General features: G+C 37.0%; 1 protein-coding gene across 2 annotated transcripts; it reads left to right on the forward strand.

Moving 5' to 3' along the window:
* The first annotated feature begins 1053 nt into the window (after positions 1-1053).
* Positions 1054-16710, forward strand: eif4g2a (eukaryotic translation initiation factor 4, gamma 2a). 2 transcript variants are annotated; one of them, XM_048186283.1, is made up of 19 exons: positions 1054-1154; positions 4501-4626; positions 4884-4986; positions 5506-5637; positions 5725-5791; positions 5883-6034; positions 6125-6235; positions 6314-6496; positions 6640-6778; positions 6880-7016; positions 7113-7220; positions 8822-8950; positions 9036-9140; positions 9231-9446; positions 9534-9792; positions 12900-13104; positions 13197-13405; positions 15342-15463; positions 15566-16710. In XM_048186283.1, the coding sequence occupies exons 6-19, from the start codon at positions 5951-5953 to the stop codon at positions 15629-15631; spliced, it is 2073 nt and encodes a 690-aa protein (XP_048042240.1). In that variant the 5' UTR covers positions 1054-1154; positions 4501-4626; positions 4884-4986; positions 5506-5637; positions 5725-5791; positions 5883-5950; the 3' UTR covers positions 15632-16710. The 2 variants fall into 2 exon arrangements, with proteins under 2 accessions (XP_048042240.1, XP_048042239.1); XM_048186282.1 differs by lacking the exon at positions 1054-1154 and adding an exon at positions 2513-2625.
* The last annotated feature ends 4847 nt before the right edge of the window (positions 16711-21557 follow it).

Below are 21557 nucleotides of genomic sequence, written 5' to 3' on the forward strand. Positions count from 1 at the left end.
CATCCAGCATGTTTGACGCGTCACGTGAATAAAGTTGCGGCTGTCCGTGACGTCAGACCTCACAGTTCTCCTCCTCACACCGGTGCGGCCAGTTATCTCAAGGCGCACTGTTCCTCAACCATACTACTATTAACGTTTAAGTAAAACTCGTTTCTTTTTCTCATCTTTTTTCTTTTCCTTTTTGGTAACCCAACACCATCAAAGCTGAAGTTCTTTTAGAAAAGGTAAGATTATTCTGACTTACATTAGCCAGTGAGCTGCTGCTGCTGCTGTAAAATGGCTCCGGTTGCTTACATGTTCTTGCTTTTTCTACCTTTACTACACTATAACCGCGTCCAGTCAGTTATCCAGGTGAACTGACCGCCGGGTTAAACCTAGAGGAGTAGTGCTGCGTGTGAGATACTGTGTGTTTATATGTTAATCGTTTGGCTGTACTGACTCGCTTTATGATCGCTTATGAGAAAATGGCGTCCGGTTATTAAATCAGCTGTTCTCTCGCACCACCCTGCCGGTAAACCGCACATTTGACCACAAACCGGCGAATATTATAACACCAAGTGATCGGTTATCAAACTTGATGCCTGGTTTTAGTTATCACTTGTTTATTGAGCTGACTTTAAACGTTTGATGCCTCGATCCTGGCTGTTTTCTTGTGTGTGTGATAATTAGCCTCAATGCTAATGGCACGAGAAGATCTCTATGACAACAGCCCAGTGTGGTTTAATTGTTGTCTATCATCATCATCGTCGTCATAAAATGTTAATTATTTTACTACTCAGATGCCGTCGTTATTAAATGATCATAAACACGGTTTATAATGCCGCTCAGTGTGTAATGTTTAATAAATCAAGGCTCTTTTGTGAAATCTGAGCTCATGGCAGAGGCCTCCGGCTTTGTTCAGATCTGATGGCAATTCAGTTCTTTACATTTTCCACAGTAACTCAAGAACCCTTTAATTTCTGCTGTGTTTTAGTTCATGTTCAATGTGTGTCATGTTCATTTATGGTGTAAATCTATTAAATGAAGTGTTTTTCCTCTCTCTCAGGCCGTGTTTCTACACCCCCACCCTTTCACTCATTCTTTTTGAGGATCTTTCATTGTCAAGCCGCCAAAGTGGAGAGTGTGATTGCAGAGGGGGGTGCTTCTCGTTTCAGGTACACATTTTGCTTCTTATACACTGTTTTCGATGGATCTTATGCCATTTGAGAAGACCATTAATTTAATTTAGCTAAGGTTAAATAAGTGAGGAGGTACATATTTGCTTTTTAATTAAAGGTGCAATATGTAAGATTTTTGCAGTAAAATTTCCCAAAACTACTAGGCCAGTGTTATATTTTGTTAACTTGCGTACTTACAATATCCCAAATGTTTCCAACTATTTGTAAATCGTGAGAAAATTGCAATTTTAACCAAGGCTCCGGGACGTGTGAGGAGTCGCCTGTCAATTGTGTCATACCCGCGTTACCCTCAGTTTCCGGTTTTATTTTGTAGAAACCATGGAAACACCAAAGACGCTTTAATGTATTACATGTTTTAATAGACAAGGGAACAACTGTTTGGTTACATTTATAGATAAACTAATTGTTATATAGCTCAACACGTTTAGTCTTATTGTTTAAATCTAATTTTCCATGCTTTACCATGCCTCAGAGAGAAACACTATTTTGTGAAGTAGCTAACATAGCATAATCAGATGCAGCTTTATTTTTAGTAACAGTAATACAGCATTTTCTCCATCATACAACACGTTTTAAAATTAATTGCATGCCATTTATCAACACAAGCCATCCAGCATTTAATATGATATTGTAAAATCAATCTATCTTACTACAGTGTGTAACAGTGTCTCACAGCAGCCGCCGAGCGAACGCACAGAGTAACGTTATAACATAATTTTCAACACACTCAAATGTATCTAATCTGATAAACAGAGCTGCGTTACCTCATACTCATGACCGGGGAAGCGGAAGCGGCGCCGGCGACTGTGGCATAATAAAAGTCCCGCTGCTCGTGAGGCGTGTGTTGCTCAATCGCTCCAGCTCCTCGTTCAGCTCCACAACACTCGCTCCTGCTCTGCTTCATACTACAGTAACGTTAATAATCACATCATGAACATGATTTCTTCCCGAGAAATCTTTTGCACCGTCCGTTGAGGTGAAGACCACATGTCCCAAGATTCCGCGCTCAAACTTGCCGTCATCAAACTACGCCTTTGTTTTGAATAGGCTTCTAGCGACCTCTAGCAGACAGAAATCCTACATACTCCACCTTTTAAGCTGAAGATCTGGAAGAACATAGATTTTTGGGGATGTGGGTGTAAGGAATTGCAATCATTTCAATTAAATCAATTTTCACTTATATAGTGCTTCTTCGGGCGGAGGAGGAGGTAGGGGTGCACCTCAGCACTATCCCAAGTCTGTCGGCAACAGGTACGTTCGGAGAACTTAGTTTATGTGGAAGAGACTGTGCTGTAGACATTGAATCATTTTTAAAAAGCTGTTTGTGTATTACAGGGGTGTTTTTTTTTTTTTTTTTTCTTTTTCTATGGAAGCAAGGGAGGCAGTGCCTCTATTAGAAAGAGGGGGAAAACGGAAACGGAAGTATTATGAAATTTAACATTGAAACGTGTGTATTTTTATTTATTCATTCATTTTAATTAACGCTTTCCAGAAGTGAAGCCGGCAGCTAGTTTCACACAGTGTCTGCACCTGACGTGAGCGTCGCAATGCAAAAAAAGCAGATAGAACCCATTATAATCAGTGATGCTGTCTACACCGGATGCGATGTGACAAATTCCCGGCACTGATGCCCCATTAAGTGGATTTTTCCTTGTAATCGCGCCTTTGAACGATTACGAAATCATGGTATCCGTGGTATCTGATTAATCATGCGGCCCTACTGGCACTGATGCCCCATTCTATTTCTGACGTAACTTGTGCAACTTCTGACACGAAGAAGAACTGTTGCATCCAGTGTAGACACGGTGTCAGAGAGAGGCAGAAACAGTTGATGGCGGTATACATCTGAGGGGGTCATTTACGTTCACAACAGGTCCATGAATGTTTTGAACTAATTGCAAAGTTCAGACAAATCATCACTTTGGTTATGCACATCACTTTTGACTGAATAAAATTTAACTCTACATCAGTGACCATCATTACAAATTACTGTAATTTTGTTTCAGACTGAAAGAAAATAAGTTAAATTTGAAGTCACCATGAAATCAAGAATGACAGAATGACTTATTTGTCCATGCACATCACTATTTTTATCAAAATTCATGTGCACTCATAATCTTGAATCAAAATAACTCCCCCCTCCCCCTTGCAACAACACTTCTGTGTTTACTGGCGCAAAGGCAGGACAGTAACTGGTCACTCGCATGAGTTTGCAGCAATAGCAAACAATGAGCCAATCAAATTATAATGTGCAAAACTTGCCCAACTCTTTTTCTTTCCTAATTCGAGAAGCCGTTTTACTCAGATACACGTCACGATAGGAAGGAAAAGATTATCAAACTTGCGGTTAATGCCGACTTTAAAGTGCCCCTATTATGTTTTTCAGATATTACCTTTCATGCAGTGTGTAATAGCTGTTTGTGAATGTAAAAGGTCTGCAAAGATCAAAGCGTGCAATAAATGTTATTGTCTCCCAAAAAGTGGGGAGCGGGGAGCGATTGATATGATAAAACCAACGCCATTGTTCCTGTTTGTATCCCTGTGTATACAAGTGCTGAGGAAGAGCTGAAATTCAGATATGGTAATGAGCGTTTCATTTACGACTCATGCTGTAAGCGGTCGACCAATCACAACTACTGGGCCATCTGACCAATCAGAGCAGTGTAGGCTCTGAAAGGCGGGGTTTAGGCAAGACAAGTTTATTTATATAGCACATTTCATACACGATGGTTATTCAAAGTGCTTTACATGAAAAGGAAACAAATGCATAAGAAATGAAAATAACAATAAAAGCCTGGAAGAGTCGGAGTTTCAGTGAGAATATTTGTCCGGTAGCTGTGCATTTAAACTGTACCCTTTCCCTGGGACTTCCCTATATTGGATGTCTTTCTCTGTGGTTTAGAGAGACTGAATCCTTTATTGAACCATTTTAGACACCATGAGGAAAGAGCTGATGCTGCAATGAGAAAATTAAAGTTTTTTGACCTTGGATGCATGTAAACTATTAGGAGACCTCCAAAACAAAATTAGGAACGTTTTAAAATGGCATAATAGTGGCACTTTAATGTCTTGTTACTAAGTCGCATGTTAATTTTAAATAAACATTATTAGTAGCTTGGTGTCAGGTAAAATGGTGTTTAGCCCGTGAGATAAAACGCTAGAGAAGGCATTTAAGTGTCATTTAGTCATCTCAGGGTAGAGTCCTTTCTGATTGGCACAAAGATATTTCAGTACTGATGTTTTATGTCTGACATTAGTAAGTCACTGAAGCTTTTTCAAAACAAAAACCTTGTGGTATTTTTTTTTTTTTTTTTTTTTCTAGCGAGTTCCTGGGGAAAACCCCAGGGCCTAGCGTTCAGAGATGGGTTCCTTCACGAAGCACTAGACGAGATGTCAACTCCTCCAATGAAAAAGAACGACACGATGCAATCTTCAGGAAAGTGAGAGGGTAAGTCCCTGAAATAAATTGCTTCATTCACCACTGCAGAGATACAATAGAGTTTGCCCTGATTTATCTTTCAAGAACAATGCATTACACTACAGAAAGCAGAATTTGCTTCCTCGTCTTACTGTAGAAGTGCACAAGCATCTGGCACAGCAGAACATTTCATCTTGGATTTGGCTATACTTGGTTGCACACATACTTGAACTGGCTTTAATACTAGTTACTGAAGAACTGACCATTTTGCTTCTGTGTCTTTCTAGCATACTTAATAAACTGACCCCTGAAAAGTTTGACAAGCTATGCCTTGAGCTCCTGAATGTGGGCGTAGATTCAAAGCTCGTCCTCAAAGGAATCATCTTGCTGGTGAGTATTTTATACTTGTAGACTAGAGTTGTCACAATACCAACACTGCTGAATAATTTCACAGTACTCAATGCCAACTTCAGTTCCACAGCAATATGCAGTAGTATTTGTTATTAAGGGATTAGTTCACTTTCAAATGAAAATTAGCCCGAGCTTTACTCGGCCTCAAGCCATCCTAGGTGTATATGACTTTCTTCTTTCTGATGAACGCAGTTGGAGAAATATTAATAAATATCCGAGCTTTATAATGGCAGTGAACGGGTCACAATTATGAGCTGAAGAAAGTGTCTCCATCCATCATAAACATAGGCTGCGTTCCACTCCAGTTTTAGACACGCACTTGCAAACTTCCCTAAACACTTTTGGTTGAACTATCCTTTTAATATTATTACATTTAACATGGCAGGTCTGTTTGGCTGCAATTACACGGCAAGGCTTAATTCTTATTTTTAAGTCGCTGGCCTAAAATACACAAGCTTTGAAATGACGTTGACCTTTCTTCTTATTCGCTTCAACTAGATTGTAGACAAAGCCCTCGAAGAGCCGAAGTATAGTTCGCTATATGCTCAGCTATGTCTGCGTTTGGCAGAGGATGCTCCAAACTTTGACGGCCCATCAACAGAGATCCAATCATCACAAAAACAGAGCACTGTAAGTAAGAATTTCCCATTTATTCATTCACAAGAAGCTTCACAAGTATTGGTATGTTTATTTCACCATTTCATCCTGCTCCTACAGACATTCAGGAGACTTCTGATATCCAAACTTCAAGATGAATTTGAGAACCGCACCAGAAATGTTGACAGTAAGGAGACTGAGGAAGTGCTAACATTATTACTGCCGCTGTGCTGAATTGCCAGATATTTACTTATGATTTTATTTATTTTATTTTTAAGTCTATGATAAAAACGACAGCCCTCTCACCTCTGAGGAGGAGGAGCAGCGTGCCATTGCCAAGATCAAAATGCTGGGCAACATCAAATTCATTGGCGAACTTGGCAAACTCGATCTCATTCACGAGTCTATCCTTCATAAATGCATCAAAACAGTGAGTTACCCATAAATCCTGCATTTTAAATATGTGTCAGTTACTCCGTTTCCATCCTAATGTTGTTGCGTGTGAAAACTCTAATTAAAGCTGCTGGAAAAGAAGAAAAGAGTCCAACTTAAGGATATGGGGGAGGATTTGGAATGCCTCTGTCAGATAATGAGAACTGTTGGGCCAAGACTAGATCATGAGAAAGCCAAGGTAAGCTGCTTTAAGACTACCAGGACTTTGAATAGGTTAAGACGCAGTGGTATTTCCTAACACCCCTTTCTCTCGCAGTCTTTAATGGATCAGTACTTCGGCCGTATGCGATCCTTAATGAACAACAAGGACTTGCCTGCTAGGATTCGTTTCCTGCTTCAGGATACTGTGGAGTTGCGAGAGAACAACTGGGTGCCTCGGAAAGCTTTCATTGATAATGGACCTAAGACTATCAACCAGATCCGTCAGGATGCAGTAAAGGTGAGTGTAGGATGTTACCATTTTAAAACGGCACTGCTGTTTAAACATGTAATTTTCCAAAACTTCTGATTCCAAGAAATTAAGGAGAAAAATTCCCAATGCTGATATTATTTATTTATTTATTTTTTCTTTCTTCCTCACAGGATTTGGGTGTTTTTATTCCACCCATGACTCAAGGAATAAGGACTGACTTCTTTCAAGAAAGCCCTTTCTTGCAGACGAGAATAAAACCTGATCGAGAAACTCTTGGGGGATTAGCGGATATGTTTGGGCAGATGCCAGGTATGTCCTGAAGTGCGTTGACATTTCTGGGACAGGTGGTGCGTGACTGGATTTGCACTATGGTTCATTGCGAGCTTAATAACTCTGTTGTCTGGTTATAGGCGGCGGGATTGGAACTGGCCCTGGGGTCATTCAGGACAGGTATTCCCCCACCATGGGCCGTCGCACAAACCCTCTTTTCAACGGACATGGTGGTCACATGGCCCCTGCACCCCAGCCTTTCATGAAATCCAACCAGGTAAATGCCAATCTATCAAAGAACCGATGTCAAAATATTAGTGCAACTTACAGGTGTCTTAACTTGTCTTGTCTTTTTTTTTTTTTTTAATCAAAGGGGCAGAATCCGCTTTTCCAGAACCAGACTCATTCATCTCAACAGCAAGCTCAGTCCAAGGATATGCCGCCACGTTTCATTAAGAAAGGACAGCTGAATGCTGATGAGGTATAAATGATTTTCTGTCAGACGATGAACTTGTACAGCTGTCAATAGCTACGTTTACATGGACACCTTTTGTTTCAATCAGATTGAATTCATTTTGATAAATCCAAATGTAGTGTTTACATTAACGCTAAATAAAGCGATCGGGCTGATGTGCGTTTATACAGTATGTCACAAGTTTAAAGGGTTAGTTCACCCGAAAATGAAAATGCTGTCATTAATTACTCGCCCTCATGTCGTTCCACACCCATAAGACCTTCATTCATCTTCAGAACACATTTTAGATGAAATCCGAGAGGTATATGACTCGTCCATAGACAGCAATATAATCAACATTTTCAAGGGCCAGAATGGTACTAAAGACATCATTAAAACTGCCCACATGACTGCAATGGTTCAGCTTTAAGGCCGTGTGTCCACCAAAGCATTTTTAGCCAGCTGAAAACGCTAGGCGCTCAGCCTAAATGCCTATATGTGAGCGCTTCTGCAGCGCAGCGTTTTTTTTTTTTTTTTTTTTTTTTTTTTTTTTTTTTCTCAGTTGGGACGCTTTGTTGCTATGATACGGAATATCCGCGGCACTGTTACTTATAACTGATTTTGCAGGTAATTTGTTTCAGAATAAAAATGTTCACACAATGTGGAATTACTTGCTATGTACTTTCAGAGACCAGCAATATTAATTTCTCATTTTGTTCCGTACTCTGCTTGTTAATGTCGTTGTACAGCAAGAATGTTGTGACGGTTGGTCGGTGTTGTATTTGTTCCGCCCCTCCTCCACTCTGATTGGACGGCTGGCTACAAAGTGACAGTGAGCGCAGCGTTTTACTCAAAGTTGAACTCGAGGCGACCAGTAAAAAAACGCTGAACTCTCAGTGCTTGAGCGTGAAAAAGATGCTCAGCGCCTCGTTACGCTCCTGGCGTTTAAAAAAAACGCGGCGTTCCCATTGAAAACAATTGAAAAAGTACACTAGTCACTGGAAAAAATGCTTTGGACACACGGCCTAATATTATAAAGCGACAAGAATACTTTTGTGTGCAAAAACAAAAATAATGACTTTATTCAACAATATCTTCTCTCGTCATTCTCAAACGTTGTTCATGTCCAGCGCTTCCAGGTTCTACGTCAGAATGCCGGCTCAATATTGGCCGGCTCCTGCATGAGCATCACATGCATGCGTCGTGCTGGTCATGTGATCAGCTTTGGCCAATAATGAGTCGGCATTCAGATGTAAACAGAAACCTTCACTGTGCTTACTGCATCACCTGCGTAAGGATAATGATGGAAGAGATTATGGAATAAAGTCGTTATTTTTGTTTTTGAGCACAAAGTATTTGTCGCTTCATAAAATTAAGGTTGAACTACTGTAGTCACGTCGACTGTTTTAACGACGTTTTAACTACTTTTCTGGACCTTGAATGAAGATTGATTGGAATTGGAATGATCTCGGTTCATCAAAATGAAGACTGATTAAAATGAAACCGATATTGTCAACTCAGCACTTGCATCCATGCTGCTGACATGTTTACCTTTTGTACTCTGGGATAATTTGAAGAAAAAATGTTTTGTGATCTGACTGATATTAATGATTTTTTTCATATTTCAGATTAGCTTGAGACCTGCTCAGTCATTCATCTTGAACAAAAACCAAATGCCAAAGTTGCAACCGCAGATACCTACCATGATTCCTCCCAGTGCTCAACCTCCACGCACATCCACTCCACCGCTGGGACAGGTAACGAGTACTACATCTTCACATGGGAACGGAATGTCATCTTTTCATTTTTAAATGTGCATTTAACCCTTTTGGTTGTTTGCAGCCACCGCAACTTGGCCTGAAAACCAACCCGCCTCCAATTCAGGAGAAGCCACAGAAGACGACTAAGAAGCCACCTCCTGCTAAGGAGGAACTGCTTAAGATGACTGTGTGTACCACTCAACATTTTGTTAATGAAAGTCATTCACTGAAACTTATGAGTGAGTTGTTCCATAAATGTATCTGTGTGACTTGGCAGGAAACTGTTGTGACCGCTTTCCTGAGCAGCAAAAACATGTACGACGCAGTGAACGGGGTGCGAGAGATGAAAGCTCCCAAACACTTCCTGCCTGAGATGTTGAGTAAGATGATCATGTGCTCGCTGGAGAGCCCAGATGAGGACCGAGAGCATGTCAGCACTCTGATCAACACACTCCGCATGGAGGGACTGGTCACAGGGGAGAACTTTATGCAGGTTTGTGTGTACACAATGAAATTTACACTTCCTGAATCTTGAATCAAATTGGGACTCATCCTTTCCTTAAATCGCATGTTTTTACAGGCTTTCCTCAATGTTCTGGACCAGTGTCCCAAGATTGAGTTGGATATTCCTTTGGTGAAATCTTACCTGGCTCAGTTTGCTGCTCGGGCCATCATTGCTGAACTTGTGAGCATGGCAGAGTTGGCCCACCCACTGGAGAACGGCACCCACTTCCCGCTTTTCCTCCTCTGCTTGCAGCAAATGGCCAAGCTGAAAGACCGGGAGTGGCTGACCGACCTGTTCCAACTGAGCAAGGTCAACATGCAGAAGATGCTGCCAGGTCGGTGCTTTTGTGTCCTTCCTGTGTGGAAACACTTTTCAGTAAAGTCCCATTATTTAATGTTCGCTAATGCATTAACATTGCAAAAACAAATGTTTTGCTCACTGTTAATGTTAATGCATTAGCTTTTTATTGATGTTAGTGTTAGTTAATGAAAATACAACTGTTCATTGTTAGTTCATGTCAACACAGGTACTTTTAACCCTTAAATGCATGACTGTTTCTCCAATCATTCTTACATATTCGGGTCTTTATCGACCCAGATCAATATCTAACACGGAAGGATCTCTACCTGTCGCGATAATATAAAACTCCTCTGATATTGGAGTAACAATTACAGAAGAATAAAATAAAGCATATTTTGTTACCTTTTGGAGCTTGAAAGGGCTCAGTTTAAGCAGATGTTTTATGCCATCACCACTGGCCTTGTCAGAGCTCATTTCCCAGTAAATTCAGCAAATAATGGGCTATTTTTATGTTTGAGGTCACGAATATGAGTCCATTCGCGATCTCAAACGTATTCTCAAAACGATATAATTTTCAAAATCTTCAAAATCAATATTTCGATCGCTAACAGCTTCACCAGATCCATCCAGTGACAGTTAGTCATATTTGATTGCGTTCAGTACTTGCTCTGCAGTAAATCGCTGAGCCATTTCATGTTTGTTTTATTTCGTTTTCTGTCTGAATGAGTCGTCACTTCAGCATTGTGTATCAGACATTGCCACCTTGTGGAATAAAGGTGAATTGCACTTTTTCCGTCATCTAAGATTCAATTATTGTTGTGCAGAAAAAATATATGTACACTCATACACACCTCGGGTCATTAGCGACCCTATACAATTTTTACACAAAATGAACGCAAAAATAGGCATTCTTTTATATTTTTAGGATTTTTTTTTTCTTTTTTTATTGTTTATAATAAATACCAAGAAGGTTGATGTCTAACTTTAAAAAATGAATGAGGAGGGTAGTGATATTTCTTAATATTTAAGGGTTAAACATTAACAAATAACTTTTAGGGCCTGAAACCGCAAAAAGAAAAAAGAAAAGGAAAAACTTTTCCGTTTTAGTATATAGTTGTCGTGTAAACGTACCCTTAGTACAGTTAACTAATAGTTACTAATGTTAACTAATAAAACCTTATTGTAAAGTGTTACCGTCATTTTGTATGTGCATCTTTCAGGTCATTCGGGTGCCATTTTGAAAAAGATTAAGTAAATTGACTTCACATTAGTATGTAATTAAGCCTTCAGAATGCTAACAGTGTTGACATTTTTACAGTTTAATTTGTCTGTTATAAAATATTTATTAGAGCATATGCTGATGTTTTTACTCTTTTATCCACTTAATTTTAGTTTAGTTTACAAAATCATGGTAACAGGGTTGAATTTTTAAGATCGTCCTCCAACTTCAGTGTGGCACAATCTAAGACAGTCACAAGTTCTTAAGCGTCCACTATATGAAAGGATAATGATTAATGGGTGGAGAAATGGGGTAACAGGGTTGATAACCAAGTTACTTTTTTTAAAAAAAAGTTGTTTTTGTGTCTTTTATTTCCATATTTTATCAAAATATCTATTTGTCAATGACAAACTTTACAAACATTAAAAAAATTGACAGAATTTGAATGCTGGGATTATTTGTTGAGCATCTACCATACAATAATGTTTAAAAATGGCAAACACTAAAAGATCTTGATTGATCAAAATGAAGAGTGATTAAATGAAAAACCATTTGGGAAAAATGAGATATTGTCAATCCGCACAGCTGGCATTTATCTGTTGTGGCCATCCATATTGTGTGCATGAAACAGACACTGATGAAGCGCTAATTAAACGGCATCACCCTTTTTGGTCAATGAGTTTGGGCCTCTCAAAATCTTTAGGCCAAATACAAACATTTATTTCTGGTCTAATTTCTGTTGCTGAAATGTAGGTGCATCACTAATGCTGGGTTCAGACTACACTATATCAGCCTGATTTTGGCACAATCCTTTAGGCGTAGGGTGTAGTGGTGATTCACAATGGCCGTCTGTACGCAAGAATCGATTGTATATCTAGTATAGTGTGTCATAGTGGATGAAAACCGATGCCACGACAGAAAGACTAGCATGTTTAGGGTTTTTTTTTTTTTTTTTTTTTTTTTTTTTTCTTCTCGATCCTCCATGAGGGGTCCATCACATCTGTGACATTAACCAATAGGAGCACAGAAGCTCGATTTTTGCATTGCAAGTAACCAAAACAGAGACCAGAGCTAACAGGTGGTTGCAACTACACAGCCCAGCCTAAGACAGGGTTGATGGGAGACAGGCCAAATTTGCCTAATTTGCGTGCATCAGGGAGCTCGAGTTTTACTTTTGCTTTCAAATTTGGTAAGACGTCGCATTCTACAAGATGAGACATTTTATCAGATGCTTTGGCTCTGTTGCGCATTGAATCCTCCGACTTTGTCTTGTCGGTCATCTCGCCTTACTCACGTCACATGATCCTGTGCACTGTGATTCCTGCTGCACTGTGTGCAACTCTGCAGCTCGTGCTGGATGAGCAGAGCAGACGTTTACAGTAGTTAACAATTGAAGCGAATGTTATCCAACTGAATTAAGTGGTTTTATTTCTATAAAAAAAACAAAATGACAGTGGAGGCAATGTAATGTAAACATATGGTGGCATATTCTTGGCTAATTTCACCCTCACATTTTCATATTGTGACACGAGATCTCATCACATCTCAGAGACAGAGTGGGAAAAAAGATAAATGCTGATAGTGGAAGTGCTTCAGCAACCCTGTGAGTTCTGGAATTAACATTAAACTAACGCGCCGCTAATGGCCATTGTTGTTGCCGGTCATCGCTAGTTCCGACTTGATGACATCACACATATAATTTAAGATGGCAAGTGATGATTGGTCAGGAACCAACATGTCTTGTCCACTACACAAGAATTTAAGAGTCAAAATCGCATAATCTGACTGTGACTATCGTGACACAAAAATATTATGTAGCCTGAACCCGGCATAGCATCAACAAATCTATTCACTTTGAAATGAAAAATGAATGAGTTCATTTCATATGGACTCATTTCCCATATTCCTACCTCTGCCCACAGAAATAGATCAAAACAAAGATCGCATGTTGGAGATTCTGGAAGGGAAGGGCCTGAGCTTCTTATTTCCTCTCATGAAGCTGGAGAAGGAGTTGCTGAAGCAGATCAAAGCAGATCCTGCCCCGCAAACCATCTACAAGTGGATCAAGGACAACATTTCTCTGAAACTGCACACTGATAAGGGTTTCGTTAACATTCTGATGACCAGGTATGATCATGATCAACGATTCTTGTAAAAGCACTTGAAGTTTTATTCTATGTACACTTGATTAAATCCCCCCCTTTCCCAAATTCTTCTAGCTTTTTGCAGTACATCTTCCATGAAATGTATTCCACTGAAGGAGAAGACCAATTGTCTGCACCTACGAAAGAGCAGCTTGACCAGGAAAAGCAGCTGCTACTTGCCTTCAAACCGGTGATGCAAAAATTCCTGCATGATCATGTGGACCTGCAAGTCAGTGCACTGTATGCGCTGCAGGTCCACTGCAATGCCCATGCTTTTCCCAAAGGTACGTCTGAAAATGCTCCCAGTCTCAGACAACCTGAAATATGAATAAGAATAATTATCTCCCCAGACCTGGAGGAAAATCTATTTATCAGAGAAATGTTTGTTTGTTTAGATGTAATTAAACTTTTTTTTCCTCCTTAATCTCATTAATCGATCATTAATGGCAGAAAGTGGCATCCTGTTTTTGTTCTTTATTTTCCAAAATCACAATATTTTGTTTAGTGTGAGTGTACACACAAGTACACCCTTTAAAGTTTCAAATGACAGCTTGCTGTTATCAGTATGATCATAAATTTAGTATTTTGATTGTGCAGATCACCTCATTCACGCACACATGTTCTAGCATTGCTAACTTGCCATCGCAGCCTGTTCATTATCAAAATAAGTCAACCAAAAGTATATAGTTACATTGCTCAATTTAAATAGTCCGTAGTAGAATGTGCCGAATTATCTCAAAAACCCAATTATATGTATAGCTTACTTTATTTTATTTAATGTTTTTAATTTTTTGTTATATAATATTTTTTTTGTTTTCATAAAATCTTGAGAAATTAGTTTTTAAACCATTTAACTGATTAATCATTATTAATTACTAGTCTAAATTCTTACTGTCGGTTAACGGTTAACCAGTTAATTATGAGCATCCCTATTTTAAAATGGTTTTGTTTTAAATGCATGTTTTATTTTTATTTTTTTTTTATTTTTGTGCATTTAAAATTTACATTTTATAAAATAAAACCATTTAAGTTTGTTTATAATATATTAAATATAAAGCAATTTTTTTTTAATGATTTTTATTTTTTTTTAATGTAAATTGCGTTTTTTTTTTTTTTTTTTTTTTTTTTTTATATACATGTATTATATTTTATAAAATTAAACCCTATATATATATATATATATATATATATATATATATATATATATATATATATATATATATATATATATATATATATATATATATATATATATATATATATATATATATATGAAGAGTTTGGTTCCAAAACGCGATAAACGCCATTTTCAAAAAATTGCGTTTCCGCCAAAATCAGTATTGTATCTGGTCGGTATTGAAAAGTCATTTATTAATTTTGCGCAAAATGCGATATCCGTCGTGTTATTCTGTCATGTTTTCTCCCTTTCTTCCCAAAACGCGACAAACGCCAGTCTCCTTTTTCTGCAGAACGTGATATATCCGCTCTCAACCAATCACAGCGCACCATTCCACGCACTGTAAACATTAAAGGCTTTTTTAAAAGCCGTTTTTAATACAAATGTACTCGGAAAAAAGTGTGTTTATTTAACCGTGCGGTGGCGCCAGATACTCTTTAATCGGTAATGACAAATAATTCATAACATTAACATGACATTAACATGACCAGTTTGGGAGCGACGGTTGAATGTATTTTTAGTAAAATGCCTGAATATAAAACAAATATTGGCAAAGTTTAGACTCTGTCATATATGTGAATCAACTTACTTTGTTGTGTATTTTCAATTTGAAAAATAACTTTTATATTGACGAATTAATTGCATTTTGAAAAAAAAGTGTCATGGATTTATTGCATTTTGGGAAAAAAAAATAATACGTTTTAAAAGTTTAAACTTTTTAAAATCAAAATGTAGATTTGAATTTTTTATGTTTTTATATCCAAAATATGCTATCTGAAAGTGTGAAACAGAAAATAGGGGTTTTCATCTTGCCACTTTCTTGGTAAAGAAAACACCTTTTTACTCAAAATAATCAAAATGGAGTTATTGCGTTCTGGAACCAAACTCTTCATATACATATATGCAGAATGATTGAAAATTGAAATTCATGGCACTTTATTGGTCTAAAGGTATGGGAACAGTGGAGTTTGTTTACAGAGAGATTTGAAGTAATAAGCGGAAATGCTTGTTTTCCTGTTTTTAATCGTCTCTTATCTCCTCAGGAATGTTACTGCGCTACTTTGTCAACTTCTACGATATGGAGATAATTGAAGAAGAGGCCTTCCTAGCATGGAAAGAAGATATTACCCAGGAGTTTCCAGGAAAAGGAAAAGCATTGTTCCAGGTAATGTGCACCGCGATTATCCTACCGCAGTAAACAATGACGGCCTTTCATCGTGTCATTTACATCATTTTTTTTTTTTTTTTTTTGTTCCCTGTCGTTTAGGTGAACCAGTGGCTCACCTGGCTGGAGACGGCAGAAGAGGAAGAGTCGGAGGAGGAAGCTGACTAAACCAGCCAAAGCCTTGACGTACTCGCCTGTGTCATCTCTCCCGTTTAGTTTCACGACCTCCTCTTTCACCTGTATTAACCGCCGCACTGCTGTTTTCTGCAGTGTCAAGCCAACGTATTACTTCACGCTTCTCTTCGGCCTCATCGATTAAAGCATGTGATGACTAGCGTCTGTTAAGAACCACCACTGATAAATGGTATTAACAACTTGAAACTGCATCTTTTTTTATATATGTTTTGCTTTTAAGAACATGTATTTTGCAAGAGCCTTTTCTGCTGCTGTTCATTTCAGCACAAAACTATAGAAATGCACTTTTGCTCAGTGTCATATTTTGAGTTACTGCAATATTCACTTTTATTTGTTATGAAGAATCCTCAGTAATCATTGGTTACCATCAATGCTTTGTTCATACCTCACAGTAGTGGGCGTAGTATGCGTTGTGTAAATGAGAACTCTCCAGGTCTGCAAGGTGCTCGAGTCTGAAATGGTTTACTTTTCAAGTTGTTACATGATTGTAAAATGTGTTTTTTTTTTTTTTTTTTTTTTTTTTTTTTTCTCCCCCTTCCCTCCCAATTCTCATAATAATGAACAAAGCCATGTGGGAGAGATGAAATTATGCGGCCTTTTATTTTAACCCATGTTCGTCCCCTCCGCTACTTGTCAAGCTGATACTTGAATTTTTTTTTTTTTTTCTTTACAGCATGTTCAGGGATTACCAAACACAGCCTGTTTAGATGCAACAATTTGATCCAAACAGAAATGTGTAATTTTTTTTAATGCATTTTAATTGGTAAAATAAAGATGAAACGAGATGAGAAATTTGGTATGGATGTTCAATTTACAGATCACTGTTTTACAACCTAACAATGATTTCCCATGATGTGTATTATGGATATTATACATATATATTTAATCATGGGGGGGGAATTTGAAGCTTTATCATTAGGTAGGACAACAAATGGTGACCCACTCATGTGGCATCTGTACAATGAGTTGCTATTTAAAGTGTTACTGTAAGGTGCAAGAGCTCCGAATGTTCAGTGTACCACTGTTGCTTTCAATAAAATTACACACCAGCATTTATTTGGCCTTATTGTAATGTGTGCTTGGGCATGAATATGTGGAACAATGAACTTTTGTCATCAACCTCAAGTTTAAAATGAATCGGTTGATTTAGAAATGAAAAATGCTGGATTGAATGTTTTAAAGACAAATTTCAACCTCGATCACATTTATAACACTATACTGGCTTACAGGCCTCAATGTTCATTTCCTGTTTATTTTGAACACTGAGCTCAGCGTTTAATTCATTCTGTCACTACTTGTGTGATTTGATAATGTATACTTGCGCAGTGATTCACAAATGTTTCTTTATTCAGGAATGAACAAACTGCTTAGAATCTTTAATCAGAAAGGAATTATGATGTTATGGTTGCAAGTCAAAATATACTGTTTTGGTATACGAGACGCCCCATAAATAATGCTTTATGTAATTTTTTAAAGATGTTAATTTTTATCTTGTTTTTTCTGTAGTTCTTATGTATCTTTCTCATTCGTATTGTGCAATGCTTTCCATAGGTAGGCTATTATTGTATTATTGATGCCATGTTGGAAACATTTTCTAATAAAGTATGAGAAAAAAAGGCACACTGGGAGATCTACTATTCCATTTTTTTAAAAAGAAAAAAGAAAAATTATGCTTTATTCATCAAGTATGCATTAAACTGATTGACCGTAAAGACATTTATAATGTTCTTTTGAACTTTCTATTCATCAAAGAATCCTGAAAAAAAATGTATCATGGTTTCCACAAAATATTGAGGATAATAAACAAAATCATATTAGAATGATTTCTGAAGGATCATGTGACACTGAAGACTGGAGTAATGATGCTGAAATTTCAGCTTTGCATCACATGAATAAATTACATTTTAACATATATTAAAACAATGCAGTTATTTTAAATTGTAATAATTTTAAATATTGTTTTTGAGACCATAGCATATATACAGAGAGAAACTGTAGAAATTGTATATATATTATTATTATTATTATTATTATTATTATTATTTCTCACTAATGATAAAACTCTGCTAGAAAATTACTTTATCAATTAATAAAAATTAAAATATCATTGCTGTTGGGCTAGATTTTTCTTGACTCAATTTATATAAAAGCTAATGTTTTATTTGAGAAGCGAAGAAAAGTGTCTTAATCTAGCATTTGTCGTCGAGTGAAAGCCAATACTGTCTTAATTAACCTGAGTGAGATTTTGACCAAATGACAGAAAAACTGAGCTCACACATATAGCTACAATAAACGGCATAACCTTTAAGTTGAAGAGAACGTAAGGTGTAATTTCCTTTGCCAATGCCATAATATGAGGTACATTCCAGTCCAAATGTCCTCACTTATATTATGACAACCAAACAGTGAGGACAGTTTACTGGTCCTCAATAGTTAAAAAATGCTTATGGTTTAAAGGTGCCCTAGAACTTTTTTTTTAAAGATGTAATATAAGTCTAAGGTGTCCCCTGAATGTGTCTGTGAAGTTTCAGCTCAAAATACCCCATAGATTTTTTTTTTTTTTTTTAATTCATTTTTTAACTGCTTTGGGGCATCATTAGAAATGAGCCAATTCAGGGTGTGTGGCCCTTTAAATCTCGTGCGCCACGGATCTCCCGCTTGCCTTAAACAACATAAAAAAAGTTCAAACAGCTAATATAACCCTCAAAATGGATCTTTACAAAGTGTTCGTCATGCAGCATGTCTAATCGCGTAAGTACAGTGTTTATTTTGATGTTTACATTGATTCTGAATGAGTTTGAGGCTATATGCTCCGTGGCTAACGGCTAATGCTACACTTATGGAGAGATTTATAAAGAATGAAGTTGTGTTTATGAATTATACAGACTGCAAGTGTTTAAAAATGAAAATAGCGACGGCTCTTGTCTCCGTGAATACAGTAAGAAACGATGGTAACTTTAACCACATTTAACAGTACATTAGCAACATGCTAACGAAACATTTAGAAAGACAATTTACAAATATCACTAAAAATATCATGATATCATGGATCATGTCAGTTATTATTGCTCCATCTGCCATTTTTTGCTATTGTCCTTTCTTGCTTACCTAGTCTGATGATTCACCTGTGCAGATCCAGAGACGTACTGGCTGCCCTTGTCTAATGCCTTTTATAATGTTGGAAACGTGGGCTGGCATATGCAAATATTGGGGCGTACATATTAATGATCCCGACTGTTACGTAACAGTCGGTGTTATGTTGAGATTCGCCTGTTCTTTGGAGGTCTTTTAAACAAATGAGATTTATATAAGAAGGAGGAAACAATGGAGTTTGAGACTCACTGTATGTCTTTTCCATGTACTGAACTCTTGTTATTTAACTATGCCGAGGTAAATTCAATTTTTGAATCTAGGGCACCTGGATTTTTTTTCCAGCTGTTGAATGATAAAACCCTTACAGCCAATCAGAATGTATTCTAATTTAACGGCTCGCGTTTAAAATGGCGGACGACATTGCGAGAAGTTAATCGCCGAATCCAGAAAAAACCAACACTGTTTGACAAGTCAAACCCCCTTTTCAGAAACACTTTAAAGGATTAGTTCACTTTCAAATTAAAATTTCCTGATAATTTACTCACCCCCATGTCATCCAAGATGTTCATGTCTTTCTTTCTTCAGTGGAAAAGAAATTCCAGGATTTTTCTCCTTATAGTGGACTTCAGTGGCCTCTAGACCAGTGGTTCCCAAACTTTTTTGCTTGGAGTACCCCCTGAAGGCATTACCATCCTTCTGCGTACCCCCTCTCTTCCATTTCGACTGCAGTCACACCTTTTCCATTAAGGGACAAAATTTGCCCCCTAAATTGATTTTCCAGTGCATTTTTTTTACCTTTATGAATAATTTTATAAAATAAATAATGTTTTAAATAAAAAATGTTCAATAGAGAAATATGCAATGATGGTGAAACTAAGTAAAACTTTTAAATATTAAACTAAAACCGCCAGCAGATGGCAGCAAGTCACTGTTTTTATGAGTGAGTCATCGAGTCATTCATTCAGTAACGAAGTGGCTGTGAATGAATCATTGAATCATTGACTCTCACGATTCGTTCAAAGCCGCAGAATTGTTCGCGAAACACAGACGTGTGTTGTAGTTCTGCTGTGGTTTTCGTTAGAACTATTATTTAATTGCAAAATACAGTAAATGGGCTACTACTGTGTTTAAAATGTACGTTTTATTTTTTGACCTGTTGTATAATAATGTCACGTTCGCAGTCATGTGGATATTTGGGAACATATTGCATTCTTGCTCGTTATCAATATTAAATACAAGAACTCACACAAGGTAGGCCTATGTTTTTGTATCGAAGAAAGTTTGAGTCTTAAATCGATATCAATCCACTATCTGTGTCTATATTTGTTCTTCGTGCGAATAAGCTAAATCCCCACTTTTACAAAGGTGCATTGTCGAGAACGGCAGTAATTTAGCGTGATTTAAGGCAGCAGAATCTGCACGCAATCTATCATATGGATGCTGCTTGTGTGGATACAGTCGTTTTTGACTGCAAATGATGAGGTAATTTGATTAAATGTACTGGATTTATGACATTTTGGCATTTAGAAATACATGCTCGATTTTAATATTATTTTAAAGTAGAATTAAATGAACTACTCAGCATTTGTTCGCGTACCCCCTTTTGTCACCTCACGTACCCCCAGTTTGGGAACCATTGCTCTAGACGATTGAAGGTCAAAATGACAGTTTCAGTGCAGCTTCAAAGGGCTTTAAACAATACCAGACAATGAATAAGAGTCTTATCTACAGAAACATTGTTCATTTTCTTATGTATATATATATATATATATATATATATATATATATATATATATATATATATATATATATTTTTTTTTTTTTTTTTTTTTTTTTTTTAACAATAAATAAGTTTTAAATAAAAAGTTTTAACAATAAATGCTCATCTTGAACTAGCTCTCTTCTTTTTCGTCTTCTCTATTAGACTTCCAGCAGTGTAGACACTGCTATTAATCCCCTCCACAGGTCAAAGTTTGAACTAATTGTTATATACTTGCACTAGCATATTGTATATGACAATTTAGTTCAAACTTTGACCTGTGGAGGGCAGTAATACACTTAGAAGTGTGCTGGAATTCAAACAGAGAAGAAGAAGAAGAAGAAGAAGAAGAAGAAGAGAGCTAGTTCAAGATGAGCATTTATGGTTAAAACGTATAAAATGTAAAAAAAAAAAAAAAAAAAAAAAAAAAAAAAAAAAAAAAAATCGCAGCATTGTTTGTTGGTGTGAACCGGCCGTAAGTCAGCAGAAACCTGTTTTTATTTAAATCCGGTGTTTTGCACATGTTTCTGAGGGTTGTGTTTACAGGTAGGGGTTGGTTAGGCCAAAGGAAATATCATATGTAACCTGATATAGAAAATATCGTATTTATAACCTGATTTAAAATCAAGTCTATTCAATGTCCACACTAATATAGTGAAACAAACGTGTGTGTGTATATATACACAGTTTGCTTATTTTTGTTGCTAATAGGTAGAGCTGGGCATTGATTCAGATGTCCTGATTCGATTAGATTCTGATTCACAAGATCTCGATTCAATTCTCCATTTCCTATTCAATTCAATGATTCAATTTTAACTGGCCCCACCACACACAAAAAAAGTAATAAATGAATAAAAGATACTGTTTTTGACCCATGTATACTTATATTGTGATAAATAAGGTTATGACACCCAATATTTTAGATACCAGTGAAATTTAACAACTCATTTCCATTTTCGATACCACAGCTAAAACTACTAATATGAATTTCAAAGATTATTGAAGACAAGTCAATAATAAAAAATAAATATTTAAACTACAAAATAC

The sequence above is a fragment of the Megalobrama amblycephala genome, linkage group LG3, assembly GCF_018812025.1.
Source record: "Megalobrama amblycephala isolate DHTTF-2021 linkage group LG3, ASM1881202v1, whole genome shotgun sequence".
Taxonomy (NCBI): Eukaryota; Metazoa; Chordata; class Actinopteri; order Cypriniformes; family Xenocyprididae; genus Megalobrama; species Megalobrama amblycephala.

Bases quoted from the DNA above. Each gene is read 5' to 3' on its own strand.
- eif4g2a (XM_048186282.1), top strand. From the start codon at position 2,606: ATGAAATTTAACATTGAAAC. The intron at 6,236-6,313 runs GTAAGCTGCTTT...TTTCTCTCGCAG, and splicing joins TAGATCATGAGAAAGCCAAG to TCTTTAATGGATCAGTACTT. The intron at 9,447-9,533 runs GTTTGTGTGTAC...ATGTTTTTACAG, and splicing joins CAGGGGAGAACTTTATGCAG to GCTTTCCTCAATGTTCTGGA.